Raw genomic sequence first — 15215 nt, forward strand, 5'->3', positions numbered from 1 at the left:
TTTTTTCATTTATTTTTTGTTAAATGTGTGAAAATTCAGAGGACTGAAGTACAGGATTTTAAAAGTCAGTGTGTAAAACTTAGTTAAAAAATGTTGGTGTAATTTTTTTTACTTTAATTTAATGTGAAAACATTTAGTGTGCTAAAATAGTGTTTTAAAAGTCAGTGTGTAAAAATTTGGTGTAAAAATATTTGATGGAAATGTAACTGTACATTTTTTATTTATTTTTTTATTCAATGTGTAAAAATTCAGAGGACAGAAGTACAGGATTTTAAAAGTCAGTGTGTAAAACTCCAGTTAAAAACATTTGGTGTAAAAAATAAAAAAATTAATGTGTAAACATTCAGTGGGTTTTTAAAAGTCAGTGTGTAAAAATTTTGGGTAAAAATATTTAATGTAAAAAAAAACCCCCACTAATTTTTTCATTTATTTTTTGTTCAATGTGTGAAAATTCAGAGGGCTGAAGTACAGGATTTTAAAAGTCAGTGTGTAAAACTTAGTTGGTGTAATTTTTTTTATTTTAATTTAATGTGTAAACATTTAGTGTGCTAAAATAGTGTTTTAAAAGTCAGTGTGTAAAAATTTGGTGTAAAAATATTTTATGTAAATGTAACTGTACATTTTTTATTTATTTTTTTATTCAATGTGTAAAAATTCCGAGGGCTGAAATACAGGGTTTTAAAAGTCAGTGTGTAAAACTCCAGTTAAAAACATTTGGTGTAAAAAATAAAAAAAATAATGTGTAAACATTCAGTGGGTTTTTAAAAGTCAGTGTGTAAAAATTTTGGGTAAAAATATTTAATGTAAAAAAAAAACAACACAAATTTTTTCATTTATTTTTCGTTCAATGTGTGAAAATTCAGAGGACTGAAGTACAGGATTTTAAAAGTCAGTCTGTAAAACTCAGTTAAAAAATGGTGTAATTTTTTTAATTTTAATTTAATGTGAAAACATTTAGTGTGCTAAAATACTGTTTTAAAAGTCAGTGTGTAAAAATTTGGTGTAAAAATATTTTATGGAAATGTAACTGTACATTTTTTTATTTATTTTGTTATTCAATGTGTAAAAATTCAGAGGGCTGAAATACAGGGTTTTAAAAGTCAGTGTGTAAAGTTTGAGTTAAAATTATTTGGTATAAAAAATGTTTTTATAATTTAATGTGTAAATATTCAGTGTGCTAAAATAGTGTTTTAAAAGTCAGTGTGTAAAAATTTTGGGTAAAAATATTTAATGTAAAAAACCCCCACTAATTTTTTCATTTATTTTTTGTTCAATGTGTGAAAATTCAGAGGACTGAAGTACAGGATTTTAAAAGTCAGTGTGTAAAACTTAGTTGGTGTAATTTTATTTATTTTAATTTAATGTGTAAACATTTAGTGTGCTAAAATAGTGTTTTAAAAGTCAGTGTGTAAAAATATTTTATGGAAATTTAACTACATTTTTTATTGATTTTTTTATTCAATGTGTAAAAATTCAGAGGGCTGAAATACAGGGTTTTAAAAGTCAGTGTGTAAAAACTCCAGTTAAAATTATTTGGTATAAAAAAAATGTTTTTATAATTTAATGTGTAAACATTCAGTGTGCTAAAATAGTGTTTTAAAAGTCAGTGTGTAAAAATTTGGTGTAAAAATATTTAATGTAACTGTACATTTGTTATCTATTTTTTTATTCAATGTGTAAAAATTCAGAGGGCTGAAATACTAGATTTTAAAAGTCAGAGTGTAAAGTTTCAGTTAAAATTATTTGGTATAAAAAAATGTTTTTATAATTTAATGTGTAAATATTCAGTGTGCTAAAATGGTGTTTTAAAAGTCAGTGTGTAAAAATTTGGGGTAAAAATATTTAATGTAAAAAAAACAACCCACTAATTTTTTCATTTATTTTTTGTTTAATGTGTGAAAATTCAGAGGACTGAAGTACAGGATTTTAAAAGTCAGTGTGTAAAACTTAGTTGGTGTAATTTTTTTTTATTTTAATTTAATGTGTAAACATTTAGTGTGCTAAAATAGTGTTTTAAAAGTCAGTGTGTAAAAATTTGGTGTAAAAATATTTGATGGAAATGTAACTGTACATTTTTTATTTATTTTTTTATTCAATGTGTAAAAATTCAGAGGACAGAAGTACAGGATTTTAAAAGTCAGTGTGTAAAACTCCAGTTAAAAACATTTGGTGTAAAAAATAAAAAAATTAATGTGTAAACATTCAGTGGGTTTTTAAAAGTCAATGTGTAAAAATTTTGGGTAAAAATATTTAATGTAAAAAAAAAAACCACACTAATTTTTTCATTTATTTTTTGTTCAATGTGTGAAAATTCAGAGGACTGAAGTACAGGATTTTAAAAGTCAGTGTGTAAAGTTTCAGTTAAAATTATTTGGTATAAAAAAATGTTTTTATAATTGAATGTGTAAACATTCAGTGTGCTAAAATAGTGTTTTAAAAGTCAGTGTGTAAAAATTTTGGGTAAAAATATTTAATGTAAAAAAAACCCCCACTAATTTTTTCATTTATTTTTTGTTCAATGTGTGAAAATTCAGAGGGCTGAAGTACAGGATTTTAAAAGTCAGTGTGTAAAACTTAGTTGGTGTAATTTTTTTTATTTTAATTTCATGTGTAAACATTTAGTGTGCTAAAATACTGTTTTAAATGTCAGTGTGTAAAAATTTGGTGTAAAAATATTTTATGGAAATTTAACTACATTTTTTATTGATTTTTTTATTCAATGTGTAAAAATTCAGAGGGCTGAAATACAGGGTTTTAAAAGTCAGTGTGTAAAAATTTTGGGTAAAAATATTTAATGTAAAAAAAACAAAAAACACTAATTTTTTCATTAATTTTTTGTTCAATGTGTGAAAATTCACAGACTGAAGTACAGGATTTTAAAAGTCAGTGTGTAAAACTTAGTTAAAAAACGTTGGTGTAATTTTTTTTAATTTTAATTTAATGTGTAAACATTCAGTGTGCTAAAACAGTGTTTTAAAAGTCAGTGTGTAAAAATTTGGTGTAAAAATATTTTATGTAACTGTAACTGTACATTTTTTTTTTTTTTTAATTCAATGTGTAAAAATTCCGAGGGCTGAAATACAGGGTTTTAAAAGTCAGTGTGTAAAAACTCCAGTTAAAAACATTTGGTGTAAAAAAAAAAAAATTAATGTGTAAACATTCAGTGGGTTTTTAAAAGTCAGTGTGTAAAAATTTTGGGCAAAAATATTTAATGTAAAAAAAAAGAAAAAAAAAAAAAAAATTCATTTATTTTTTGTTCAATGTGTAAAAATTCAGAGGGCTGAAATACAAGATTTTAAAAGTCAGAGTGTAAAGTTTCAGTTAAAATTATTTGGTATAAAAAAATGTTTGTATATTTGAATGTGTAAACATTCAGTGTGCTAAAATAGTGTTTTAAGCAAAGAAGATGAAATGCACAACAGTGACGGAAGAGAAAAGCAGCCATGAAACAATCACTTCCTCTTCTGCTTTATGTTTACTCGAGGAAGTGTCGAAACCCACCGAGGGAAAGATGCGGTCTATATAAAAATAACTATAATACAATAATTGTCACCCATTTTTAAAAAATACAGCATTCACGTAAAAAAAAGTACATGGTGTGAATATAAAGTTTTTTTTTAAATGTGAAAGAATAAAAAAACAAACTATGGCAGCGAAAGAGATTTGGCCAGTCGTCCCCAAAACCAAACCTGAGTCAAAGGGTTGGTGTAGTCGCAAATGGTCAGGAAGCTGAGGATTCTGGGAAATGGTCGAGTCATGGACTTGTAAACCACGGGGATGAGTCGCTTACTCCGAGCTCCTGTCACAGGGGGAGAGAGAGAGAAGAGAGAAGAGGACACGAAGGTCAGCGGCGTGGAACGGCGAGCGAGGAAAGACGTCCCGACTCACCGGGAGAGAGGCTGAGAGCAAATTTGGTCTGGAAGTCGCAGGCGTCGCTGTCCAGGTATTCATCGGAGATGATGGCCACCATCTTCCTGCACCTGCAGCCTCACACACAAACATGGACATATTCAAACACGGCAAATAGTTCTACTAATATATCAAATATTACAGTATTACTCATTGGTAAAACTAACATGAAGATATCAAAACAATAAGAAATAAATGTGTGTAAAAACTAACATGTGCACATGTATAAAAACTACAAAAATATAAAAACTGACAGACAGAAAATAAAAACTGAAATTAAATAATAATAATTATGTTTAAAAACTAACATGCACGCATGCATAAAAATAAAAATATAAAAAAAATAATAAAACGAACATAAAATAATAAAAAATAACATAACAAAAATAGAAAAAGTCGGATAAAAAAATTCAAATTAACATATAAACGGAAAAACCGTGTATAAAAACTAACATATAAAATCTGAGATACAAATATTCAAATAGACATAAAAACTAACATACAAAATAACCCAAACTAACATGTACACATGTATGGAAACTAAAATAAAAATGTAAAAACTTGCATAAACAAAACAGACATAAAAGAAAAAACAACATACATTATATTGAAAACTTAAACGCACACATCTATAAAAACTAACATACTAAAAAAATATAAAAACTAACATAATAATAAGACAGAAAATAACAACTAACATGTACGCATGCATAAAAATATAAAAACAATAATAAAAACAAATAAAAAACTAACAAGATAATAAAAAATAACAACAAAAATATAAAAAGTCAGATAAAAATATTCAAATTAACATATAAACAGAAAAACCGTGTATGAAAACTAACGTGTAAAAACTGAGATACAATTATTCAAATAAACATAAAAACTAACATACAAAATAACCCACACTAACATCTACACATGTATAGAAACTAAAATCAAAATGTAAAAACTAACATAAACAAAACAGACATGAAATAAAAAACAACATACAATATATTGAAACCTTAAACGCACACATCTATAGAAACTATCATATAAAATGTAAAAACGAAAACAGAATTAGAATGAACATAAAAACTGAAAAACTAACATAAAATAACAAAACCTAACATGTACACATGTATAAAAACAAAAAAACACAAAACTAACATAATAAGACAGAAAATAAAAACTAACATTAAATAATAATTAAATTTAAAAACTAACAAACAAAATAACCCAAACAAACATGTACACATGTATAGAAACTAAAATAAAAATGTAAAAACTAACATAAACAAAACAGACATAAAATAAAAAACAACATACAATATATTGAAACCTTAAACGCACATATCTATAAAAACTAACATACTAAAAAAATATAAAAACTAACATAATAATAAGACAGAAATAACAACTAACATGTACGCATGCATAAAAATATAAAAAAAATAATAAAACAAATAAAAAACTAACATAAGATAATAAAAAATAACAACAAAAATATAAAATGTCAGATAAAAATATTCAAATTAACATATAAACAGAAAAACCGTGTATAAAAACTAACATATAAAAACTGAGATACAATTATTCAAATAAACATAAAAACTGACATACAAAATAACCCAAACTAACATGTACACATGTATAGAAACTAAAAAAATATAAAAACTAACATAATTATAAGACAGAAAATAAAAACTAACATGCCCGCATGCATAATAATATAAAAACAATAATAAAACAAATAAAATAAAAACGAACATAAGATAATAAAAAAATAACATAACAAAAATAGAAAAAGTCAGATAAAAATATTCAAATTAACATATAAACGGAAAAACCGTGTATAAAAACTAACATATAAAATCTGAGATACAAATATTCAAATAGACATAAAAACTAACATACAAAATAACCCAAACTAACATCTACACATGTATGGAAACTAAAATAAAAATGTAAAAACTTGCATAAACAAAACAGACATAAAAGAAAAAACAACATACATTATATTGAAAACTTAAACGCACACATCTATAAAAACTAACATACTAAAAAAATATAAAAACTAACATAATAATAAGACAGAAAATAACAACTAACATGTACGCATGCATAAAAATATAAAAACAATAATAAAACAAATAAAAAACTAACAAGATAATAAAAAATAACAACAAAAATAAAAAAAGTCAGATAAAAATATTCAAATTAACATATAAACAGAAAAACCGTGTATAAAAACTAACATATAAAAACTGAGATACAATTATTCAAATAAACATAAAAACTGACATACAAAATAACCCAAACTAACATGTACACATGTATAGAAACTAAAATCAAAATGTAAAAACTAACATAAACAAAACAGACATAAAATAAAAAACAACATACAATATATTGAAACCTTAAACACGCACATCTGTAAAAACTAACATACTAAAAAAATATAAAAACTAACATAATAATAAGACAGAAAATAAAAACTAACATGCACGCATGCATGAAAATGAAAATATAAAAACAATAATAAAACAAATAAAATAAAAAATAACATAAGATAATAGAAAATAACATAACAAAAATATAAAAAGTCAGATAAAAATATTCAAATTAATATATAGACAGGAAAAACCGTGTATAAAAACTAACATATAAAAACTGAGATACAATTATTCAAATAAATATAAACATACAAAATAACCTAAACTAACATGTACGCATGTATAAAAATAAAAAATAAAAATTAACAATAAAACAAATAAAATTAAAACTAACATAAGATAATAAAAAATAACATAAAAATATAAAAAGTAGGATAAAAATATTCAAATTGACATATAAACAGAAAAAACGTGTATAAAAACTAAAATGTGGCAACCTATTAAGAACTGAGATACAAATACTCAAATAAACATACAAACTAACATAAAAAATAACCCAAACTAACATGTGCACATGTATAAAAACTAAAATAAAAATGTAAAAACTAACAAATAAAACAGACATAAAATAAAAATCAACATACAAAATAATGAAAACTTAAACGCACACATCTAAGAAAAACTAACATATAAAATGTAAAAAATAAAACCGAATTAGAATGAACATAAAAACTTAAAACTAACATAAAATAACAAAACCTAACATGTACACATGTATGAAAACTACAAAAATATATAAACTAACATAATCATAGGACAGAAAATAAAAACTAACGGTAAATAATAATTATGTTTAAAAACTAACATGCACGCATGCATAAAAATAAAAATATAAAAACAATAAAACAAATAGAATGAAAACGAACATAAGATAATAAAAAATAACATAAAAATATAAAAAGTCAGATAAAAATATTCAATTTACATATAAACAGAAAAAACGTGTATAAAAACTAACATATAAAAACTGAGATACAATCATTCAAATAAACATAAAAACTAACATACAAAATAACCCAAACTAACATATAAAAACTGAGATACAATTATTCAAATAAACATAAAAACTAACATACAAAATAACCCAAACTAACATGTACACATGTATAGAAACTAAAATAAAAATGTAAAAACTAACATAAACAAAACAGACATAAAATAAAAACCAACATACATTATATTGAAACCTTAAACGCACACATCTATAGAAACTATCATATAAAATGTAAAAACGAAAACAGAAGTAGAATGAACATAAAAACTGAAAAATAACAAAAAATTAAAACTAACATGTACACATGTATAAAAACTAAAAAAATATAAAAACTAACATAATATTAAGACAGAAATAACAACTAACATGTACGCATGCATAAAAATATAAAAATAATAATAAAACAAATAAAAAACTAACATAAGATAATAAAAAATAACAACAAAAATATAAAATGTCAGATAAAAATATTCAAATTAACATATAAACAGAAAAAACGCGTATAAAAACTAACATATAAAAACTGAGATACAATTATTCAAATAAACATAAAAACTAACATACAAAATAACCCAAACTAACATGTACACATGTATAGAAACTAAAAAAAAAAAAGTAAAAACTAACAAACAAAACCGACATAAAATAAAAAACAACATACAATATATTGAGACCTTAAACGCACACATCTATAAAAACTAACATATAAAATGTAAAAACGCAAACAGAATTAGAATGAACATAAAAACTGAAAAACTAACATAATATAACAAAAAATAACATGTACACATGTATAAAAACTAACATATAAAACATAAAAACTAAAATAAAAATATTAAAATGAACATTAAAACTGAAAAACTAACATACAAAATAACACAAACTAAAATAAAAATGCAAAAAGTAACAACAGCCATAAAATAAAAACCATCATACAACATAATGAAAACGAAAATGCACACATCTATAAAAACTAACATAAAATCTAAAATAAACATAAAAACTGAAAAATTAACATAAAATAACAAAAACTAACATGGAGACGTATAAAAACTAACATATAAAACATAAAAACTAAAATAAAAATATTACAATGAACTTAAACACTGAAAAACTAACATACAAAATAACACAAACTAACATGAACACATGTAAAAAACTAAAATAAAATATAAAAACTAACAAAAGACAAAACAAAAACCAACATACAGCTGGTAGTGAAACACGAGTGCTGCAGCTGGCAGTAAAACACGAGTGCTGCAGCTGGTAGTGAAACACGAGTGCTGCAGCTGGTAGTGAAACACGAGTGCTGCAGCTGGTAGTGAAACACGGGTGCTGCAGCTGGTAGTAAAACACGAGTGCTGCAGGGTGTTGCAACACACGAGTGCTGCAGCTGGTAGTAAAACACGAGTGCTGCAGCTGGTAGTAAAACACGAGTGCTGCAGGGTGCTGCAACACACGAGTGCTGCAGCTGGTAGTAAAACACGAGTGCTGCAGCTGGTAGTAAAACACGAGTGCTGCAGGGTGTTGCAACACACGAGTGCTGCAGCTGGTAGTAAAACACGAGTGCTGCAGCTGGTAGTAAAACACGAGTGCTGCAGGGTGTTGCAACACACGAGTGCTGCAGCTGGTAGTAAAACACGAGTGCTGCAGAGTGTTACAACACACGAGTGCCGCTGTGTGTTGTAACACACGAGTGGCGCAAGAAGATGAGCTACATCCTCCTGCAAGCGGAGGTGGAATCAGGAAGCGGTGACACACCTGTTCTCAATGAGCTCGCTGGTGATGGTCCAGACGCAGGAGCCCGGCAGGACGTTTCTGTCGAACACGCAGAGTTTCAGCTTGTAGTCCGTCTGCTCCAGCTGGCGGATCATCTCGTGAACAAAGGCCACGTCGCTCGGGCAGTAGCAGATGAAGGCGTCAAACATCTCCGGAGCGCCTGCTCGCCAGTCAATGCCATACAAAAACAGGATGGACGTCACTTTTGTGTCACTTTTGTGTTCATTGTTCCAAAGCGTCAAGCAGCAGCTTTCATACCTTCCGGGTCATCCAGCAGGGTGAGTCCGGACCGGTCTTGGCTGCGAGGAACACAGCTGTCCACCTCGGGCACCTGCAGGGGGCGCTGTGCCCTTTTCTTCACACTTTCCTGATACTTCCTCACGTCTTCCTCTGACACACAAAACACCACAAATGTGCGAATCCACGCTAATTAACACCGTCGTGCAACACATGCCAATAGGGCGGCATAGCTCGGTTGGTAGACCGGCCGTGCCAGCAACTTGAGGGTTGCAGGTTCAATTCCCGCTTCCGCCCATCCTAGTCACTGCCGTTGTGTCCTCGGGCAAGACACTTTACCCACCTGCTCCCAGTGCCACCCACACTGGTTTAAATGTAACTTAGATATTGGGTTTCACTATGTAAAGCGCTTTGAGTCACTAGAGAAAAAGCGCTATATAAATATAATTCACTTTTAGTTTACTATATTGCAATTTTAAATTTCGCGACCAAGTATCCTGTGGAAAACGTCGCGGTATGATGACGCGTGCACGTGATGTCACACATTGTCGACGACATTTTGTTTCAACGTCGTTCCCCAGCTATTAGCTTCTCTGTTTTCATCGCGAAATTCCACAGTATTCTGGACATCTGTGTGGTTGAATCTATTGCAATTTGTTCAATGGATAATAGAGACATCAAAGAAGAAAGCTGCAGGTGAGAAGCGGTGTGTTGCGGCCGGCTTTAGCAACACAAACACAGCCGGTGTTTCACAAAAACCAAGGGACTCATCTTTGACTTCAGGAAAAACACTCCTCTACATCAATGGCGAGGAGGTGGAGAGTGTAATCTCTGCTTCTTCCTACTCCTTTTCAGACATGTTGAAAAGAGAAACTGGAAATTGTGATGTATCATGTTGTATGCTTGCATGTTCGAAATAAACTCAAACTCCTTCAAGTTCCTCGGCACCCTCATATCTGCTGACCTGTCCTGGAAACCAAAATACAACTGCGGTCATCCGGAAGGCCCAGCGGAGACTCCACTTCCTGAGGAAGAACAGACTGGAGAGACAGCTTGATGGTGATTTTCTACCGCTTGGCTGTCGAGAGCCTCCCGACGTACCGCATAACAGTGTGGTACGCCAGCTGCACCGAAGCAGACAAACAGGCGATTCAGAGGGTCATAAATACTGAACAAAAAATCCTCGGCTGTCCCCTGCCCTTCCTGAAGGATTTACACGACTCCCGTTGCCTCAAGAAACCAAAAACCGTCACCAAAGACAGCACACACCCTGGCTACCACCTGTTCCACCTGCTACCATAAGGCAGGCGCTACAGGTGCATCAGAAACAGAACAAACAGGCTTCTTTCCCAAAGCTGTCACCATGTTGAACTTATAATAATAATAATAATTCACAACTATACAATATCATACCCTAATACCCTACTGTGCAATACGTCCGACACTGATTGTTATTTATTACTTTGGTACTCTTGTCTAGTTCTGCATATTGTACAGTATTTTGTATTTCTATAAAGTTTTGTATATTGTACAGCATTGTTTATTATTTTATTGGATAGTAGTCTGTTTATTTCAATTGTTATTTTTTTTCCCTTTATTTCATCCCATATTTGTTCCCACTACCGCATCTTAAGTTGGAGTCTTCAATCTCGTCAGAGGTGGGTAGAGTAGCCAGAAATTGTACTCAAGTAAGAGTACTGTTACTTTAGAGATTTATTACTTAAGTAAAAGTAGGGAGTAGTCACCCAAATATTTACTTGAGTAAAAGTAAAAAGTATGTTGTGAAAAAACTACTCAACTACTGAGTAACTGATGAGTAACCTGATTACGGCAACAAGTAATGCACAAAAACATAAAAATAGAAATGAGCAAATTCAGAGCCAGGAATATCTCTTAAGCAACTAAAACAATAATATATGTTAAATAATAAAACATGAAAATAAAAACAATTAAGGCAAATTGAGCCACAATAACTTAACAGCACCATAAGCTCAGTAGGCATTCATTGATTGGTTGATTGAAACTTTTATTAGTAGATTGCACAGTACAGTACATATTCCGTACAATTGACCACTAAATGGTAACACCCCAATAAGTATTTCAACGTTAATCAATTACTTAATAAATGACCAAGTCGAGGTCATCTACCTCATATATATATATACATATATATATACAGTGTATAATTTATTGTTATTTATTTTGCCGTTTTTGTTGACATGTTAAAGGTGTTTTAATGAATATATATGCATGTTTAACACATAGATTCCTATCTTTCATGAAGACAAGAATATAAGTTGGTGTATTACCTGATTCTGATGACTTGCATTGATTGGAATCAGACAGTATAGTGCTGATAAAGTCCACGTTTTCAAATGGAGGAGAAAAAAAGTTCTTCCTTTCTGTCTAATACCACATGAAAGTCGTTGGTTTTTGGCATCTTATTTGTCCAGCTTCCATATTCGTTTTTATACACTTTACAAGAAATACATTGGCGGCAAACTCCGTAGTTTGCTAGCTTTATGCTCTGGCTTTCGGGGTGACTCTTATTTTGTTAGCGCAGGCGCGATGGAGCGGCGCTTTTATTGTGAAGACAGGAACTGTGCGATCAGTCTTTAGGCTTTTGACGGGAAGTACGGTTGAAATAAAAAGTGTATTTTTTCCTTTACACTTTTATTGATTGATTGAAACTTTTAATAGTAGATTGCACAGTACAGTACATATTCCGTACAATTGACCACTAAATGGTAACACCCCAATAAGTTTTTCAACGTTAATCAATTACTTAATAAATGACCAAGTTGAGGTGATCTACCTCATATATATATATATATATATATATACAGTATATAATTTATTGTTATTTATTTTGCCGTTTTTGTTGACATATTAAAGGTGTTTTAATGACTATACATGCATGTTTAACACATAGATTCCTATCTTTCATGAAGACAAGAATATAAGTTGGTGTATTACCTGATTCTGATGACTTGCATTGATTGTAATCAGACAGTATAGTGCTGATAAAGTCCACGTTTTCAAATAGAGGAGAAAAAAAGTTCTTCCTTTCTGTTTAATACCACATGAAAGTCGTTGGTTTTTGGCATCTTATTTGTCCAGTTTCCATATTCGTTTTTATACACTTTACAAGAAATACATTGGCGGCAAACTCCGTAGTTTGCTAGCTTGTTTGCGCTGGCTTTCGGGTGACTCTTATTTTGTTAGCGCAGGCGCGATGGAGCGGCACTTTTATTGTGAAGACAGGAAGTGTGCGATCAGTCTTTAGGCTTTTGACGGGAAGTACGGTTGAAATAAAAAGTGTCTTTTTTCCTTTACACTTTTGATTGATTGATTGAAACTTTTATTAGTAGATTGCACAGTACAGTACATATTCCGTACAATTGACCACTAAATGCTAACACCCCAATAAGTTTTTCAACTTTTTTAGGTCGGATTCGACATGTGACGGTCACGTGACCGCCTGGCTCTGTTTGATTGGTCCAACGTCGCCAGTGACTGCATGTGATTGGTGAAACACAAGCATGCGTAGTTCCTACTTTGAATGCGTATCTGACAAAATCAAAACAAACAAAACGTGCATTAACAGATCGATTTAAAAAAAGTAGCGAGTAACGAGCTGATTGTAGATAAATGGAGCGGAGTAAAAGTAGCGTTTCTTCTTTATAAATATACTCAAGTAAAAGTAAAAGTATGTTGCATAAAAACTACTCGTAGAAGTACAATTTATCCCAAAAGTTACTCAAGTAAATGTAACGGAGTAAATGTAGCGCGTTATATGCAAATATAATGACACTAAAGTCCATTCTATTCTATTCTATTGTTTACATTCCCGAAAAATGACGGTGAAGCTTTACTATGGAACAGAGCGGTCAAGCAAACAGGGTTGGATTGGACCACACACACAAAGTACAGTGTTTTATGCAGCGATCATTTCGAAAGATCGTGTTTGGAAGAGGGTCCCTTGCGAAGGGCAGAGATGGGCATCGCCACCACCCGCCGACTGGTGCTGAAGAAAGGTACAACCATATAATCTCACTAAAACACTAGTAACACAATAAGCAGATAAGGGATTTTCCAGAATTATCCTTGTAAATGTGTCTAATAACATCTGAATCGCTCCCACTGCCCTGTCTTTTTTTTTTCTTCTAATCCTTCACTCTCACTTTCCTCATCCACGAATCTTTCATCCTCGCTCTAATTAATGGGGAAATCGTCACTTTCTCGGTCCGAATCGCTCTCGCTGCTGGTGGCCATGATTGTAAACAATGTTCAGATGTGAGGAGCTCCACAACCCGTGATGTCACCCACACATTGTCTGCTACTTCCGGTACAGGCAAGGCTTTTTTATTGGCGACCAAAAGTTGCAAACTTCATCGTCGATGTTCTCTACTAAATCCTTTCAGCAAAAATACGGCATTATGAAAGTAAAATCTACATTTTCTGATTGGCTTAATACTTTAAAGTTCCATCCATCCATTCATTCATTTTCTACCGCTTATTCCCTTTAGGGGCGCTGGTGCCTATCTCAGCTACAATCGGGCGCAAGGCGGGGTACATCCTGGACAAGTCGCCACCTCATCACAGGGCCAAAACAAATAGACAAGACAACATTCACACTCATATTCACACACGTTATTAAATAAAATAGTGGAGAATCATCAAAAATAGAAAATGCCCTTAAATTGATTGCATTATTGCAGAAATTGTTGAGAATATGTACATTGTCTATCTGTGTTGGTGACTTGTCCAGGGTGTACCCCGCCTTCCGCCCGATTGTAGCTGAGATAGGCGCCAGCGCCCCCCGCGACCCCAAAAGGGAATAAGCGGTAGAAAATGGATGGATGTACATTGTTCAGTCAAAAAAAAAAAAAAACATCTGTGTGATGACGAATTGGGAAAAAATATGTATATATTAGATAAATATATAGTTGCAAAAGGTTAATCAATACATTATGATATATTGTAGAATTATGAGTTAAAATAAAGTCACGTGAGCCGGACCGAACCCGGAAGCAGGAAGTGATTTCTAAAACCAAAGCAAAAGTTATTATATTAGATAAATATGTACTTTTAAAAAAAAATAATGACATATTAGTTGATATAAACGAAATAGAATAGAATGAAAGTTTCCAAAGACGAGAAGAAAGTACCCATTAAAGGTCGAAGGTCCTCCACCACGTCTCTCCGGTCCACCTCCTCCAAGATGGCCAAGAGCTTCCCCACAGAGGCTTCACCCGGGCCGGCCTGCCAGTCCTCCAGCAGCCGCAAGGTGGGATTGTCGAGGCGGCGGTAGTTGACTATCTCCAGGTAAGAGAAGCCCATGGCCTCCGCCACCAGCGTCCAGTCCGCGGCCACCACGCTGCGGGGGTTGAGGTAGAGAGCCAGCCTCTTCCTGACCGACATGTTGAGGGCCACCAGGGGCGCCGACGACAAGTCCGGCGAGGAGCAGGCCGCCATGTCCGCTACCTGCCTGCCTGGATGGATAACTGGCTCCTGGACTGGAAGGTAAGAAGCGGGACTAGAAGGTAAGAAGCGGGTGAGCGGCGAGAGAAGAGACCGTCATGTGAGGAACAGGAAGTGATGGTGCTCGAACACGTCACGCGTGGGAAGAAACGTTCATCACTTCTCCTGTTTGTTTTTGTTTTTTTAAAAACAGTTACCATCGTTTATTTTTTAAATGTTTATTGCAACAATTACAAACAGTAAGTCAAACAAAGATCGACAGGCGTCTTCAGTAATGCGGACGCTGTGTCGATCCGTTGTTGTGAAGAAGGAGCTGAGCCGGAAGGCAAAGCTCTCAATATACCGGTCCATCTACGTTCCCATCCTCACCTATG

The 15215-nt window shown here is 31.8% G+C and overlaps 1 protein-coding gene across 1 annotated transcript; it reads right to left on the reverse strand.

Annotated features, from left to right (window-relative positions):
- Positions 1-3456: 3456 nt before the first annotated feature.
- Positions 3457-14962, reverse strand: myd88 (MYD88 innate immune signal transduction adaptor). The gene is made up of 5 exons (XM_061921262.1): positions 14529-14962; positions 9379-9510; positions 9103-9280; positions 3889-3980; positions 3457-3799 (listed from the first exon to the last, which is right to left on the reverse strand). Exons 1-5 carry the CDS (start codon positions 14833-14835, stop codon positions 3645-3647), a joined length of 864 nt encoding a protein of 287 aa, XP_061777246.1. The 5' UTR covers positions 14836-14962; the 3' UTR covers positions 3457-3644.
- Between the last annotated feature and the right edge of the window lie 253 nt (positions 14963-15215).

This window comes from Nerophis ophidion, linkage group LG15 (genome assembly GCF_033978795.1).
Source record: "Nerophis ophidion isolate RoL-2023_Sa linkage group LG15, RoL_Noph_v1.0, whole genome shotgun sequence".
Lineage (NCBI taxonomy): Eukaryota > Metazoa > Chordata > Actinopteri > Syngnathiformes > Syngnathidae > Nerophis > Nerophis ophidion.

What these genes read in the sequence shown, in the direction of transcription:
- myd88 (XM_061921262.1), bottom strand. Translation starts at nt 14,835, where the DNA reads ATGGCGGCCTGCTCCTCGCCGGACTTGTCGTCGGCGCCCCTGGTGGCC. An exon ending in CCTGCTGGATGACCCGGAAG is followed by an intron (nt 9,281 to 9,378) that starts GTATGAAAGCTG and finishes ACTGGCGAGCAG; the next exon opens with GCGCTCCGGAGATGTTTGAC. An exon ending in TGCTCTCAGCCTCTCTCCCG is followed by an intron (nt 3,800 to 3,888) that starts GTGAGTCGGGAC and finishes CCCCTGTGACAG; the next exon opens with GAGCTCGGAGTAAGCGACTC.